Source organism: Solanum lycopersicum, chromosome 11 (assembly GCF_036512215.1).
Source record: "Solanum lycopersicum chromosome 11, SLM_r2.1".
Classification (NCBI taxonomy): Eukaryota; Viridiplantae; Streptophyta; class Magnoliopsida; order Solanales; family Solanaceae; genus Solanum; species Solanum lycopersicum.
This window is the reverse complement of record NC_090810.1, coordinates 32,003,825-32,005,926: the sequence shown is the minus strand read 5'-3', so window position 1 is coordinate 32,005,926 and position 2,102 is coordinate 32,003,825. Positions and strand designations below refer to the sequence as shown.

The 2,102-nt window shown below is 37.3% G+C and overlaps 1 protein-coding gene across 1 annotated transcript; it reads left to right on the top strand.

The window, feature by feature from the left end:
• The first annotated feature begins 686 nt into the window (after nucleotides 1–686).
• On the top strand, nucleotides 687–1,834 carry LOC104644632 (uncharacterized). Its single transcript, XM_069290957.1, has 2 exons — nucleotides 687–1,005; nucleotides 1,095–1,834. Exons 1-2 carry the CDS (start codon nucleotides 687–689, stop codon nucleotides 1,832–1,834), a joined length of 1,059 nt encoding a protein of 352 aa, XP_069147058.1.
• Nucleotides 1,835–2,102: the final 268 nt, after the last annotated feature.

The following is a 2,102-nucleotide window of genomic DNA, read 5'->3' as shown; positions in this document are numbered from 1 at the left end:
AACTGAAATACCTCTATGGGCAAACTTTCCAAAGTTTCCTTTAAACTGTTGGGGAGCTGGATCTCTGAGTCGCATAGCTAGTGCAATATGAGTGCCTCTATTTGCTGATGAGTGTACCACTAAACAGACTAGAATTTCCTATGCTAGAATGTTGATTGAGGTTAATGTTACTAAACCTGTGCCAGAGAAGATAACAGTCAAGGATCCAAATGGTAGAACATTTATGCAAGATGTTGTGATGGAATGGAAGCCATTATACTGTGATAAATGCCAGAGGATTGGGCATCAATGTCAAGAGACAACAAAGGAGGATCAGCCAAAGAAGAGAAGGCCCTGGAAAAAAGTTACACAGGCTTGGCAATACAAAGGGCCTATTCAACAACAGGAGAAGATAGGGGAACAGAGAAAGGGGGAAGAGATCAAGGAAGATGAACCTGTTACTGTACAAGAGGAGGAGAATGAGCTAAGAAATGATCAGGTAATCCATACACCTGAAATAAGCTTAAGGCCTAATACTGGGAGTACTCAGTTGGAGTTTAGCCTGTCAAACTTTCCAATGTTATCAGCTATACCTATAAGGAATGGTTTTGAGAGTCTTATGAATAGTATGTTGGTGTCATTGCCTGTGGATAGGGGGGAATTTCAAAATCTTGTTAATGAAGTGGAGCTTTTGGAATGTTAGACGCATGAATAAGAGATATAAGCAGAAGGAATTAAAGAAGTTTTTGCAGAATAATAAAGTTTCTTTGGCTGGCTTAATTGAAACTAGAGTGAAAGAGAACAATACTAGTGCAACAATTAATAGCATAGCTGCAGGGTGGAAGTGTTTCAATAACTATAAAGATGTTGTAAATATATGGATTATATGGGATGATAGCTGGTATGATGTTAAGCTGATTGCAAGTTCAGCTCAGATGATACATTGTTATATACAAGAAAGAAGCAAAGGGTATCAATTCAACCTCACAGTAGTGTATGGGTTTAATACCATAGAGCAGAGGAAGAGTATGTGCGATGATATGAACAAGATGGGTCAAAGTGTTATACTTCCTTGGCTTATTGCTGGAACTTTAGTGCTATTATGTCCCCTAAAGATAGGTTAGCTGGAGCTCCTGTCAATGAAAATGAGATAAAAGATTTTTCAAACTGTGTCAAGGTTATGGGAATTAATGAGTTGCAATGGAAAGGTAATTATTATACATGGAACAACAAGCAGAGTGGTAATGCAAGAATCTCAAGCAGGATTGATAGAGCTTTTGGGAATGATGCATGGATGGATAAATGGGGGCATGTCATATTAAAATATGGTAATCCAGGGGTTTCAGATCACAGTCCAATGCAGTTGATGCTTCATCAAGGATATCAGCAAGTGAGAGTAAACTTTATGTTTTTTAATGTATGGATTGAACATGAATCCTTCTTGGATCTGGTGGAGAAAGTATGGAAGAAGGAGAAAGGAAAAGACTCAATGAAGATGGTATGGCATAAAATGAAGGCCCTCCAACATGTCCTAAAACAGTTGAATAATAGTGAGTTCAAATTCATCAGCAAGCAGATTGAGGATGCTAGAACTGAGCTTGCAGAAGTGCAAAACCAGCTTGGTAATCAAGCAAAAGATAAGTTAGTTGGTAAAGAAAAAGAACTCCTAACAAAACTTGAAAAATGGTCTATGTTAGAAGAAAATGCACTCAGGCAAAAAGCAAGAGCAAAATGGATTAAGCTAGGATATGAAAACAACAAATATTTTAGATCAGTGATAAAGGAGAGAAATAATAAGAAGTCCATCAGAAGTCTGATGTCATTAGATGGAAGAATGCTACATGAACCTCAATAGATTCAAAATGAGTTTGTCTTATTTTATAGAAGTTTAATGGGCACAGCAGCAGATAGGCTACCAACTATAAATACTCAGGTGATGAAAAGAGGACCTGTTCTATCAAGGCAACACAGAATCAAGCTTTGTGCAACAATAACTGATCATGAGATAGTTAAAGCTTTGAAGTCTATAGGGAGTGATAAGGCTCCAGGTATTGATGGATATAATGCACTTTTCTTTAAACATACATGGAAGATTATTGAACATGATGTTATTGATGCTGTTA

Bases quoted from the DNA above. Each gene is read 5' to 3' on its own strand.
- LOC104644632 (XM_069290957.1), top strand. From the start codon at position 687: ATGAATAAGAGATATAAGCAGAAGGAATTAAAGAAGTTTTTGCAGAAT. The intron at 1,006-1,094 runs GTATGTGCGATG...TGTCCCCTAAAG, and splicing joins TACCATAGAGCAGAGGAAGA to ATAGGTTAGCTGGAGCTCCT.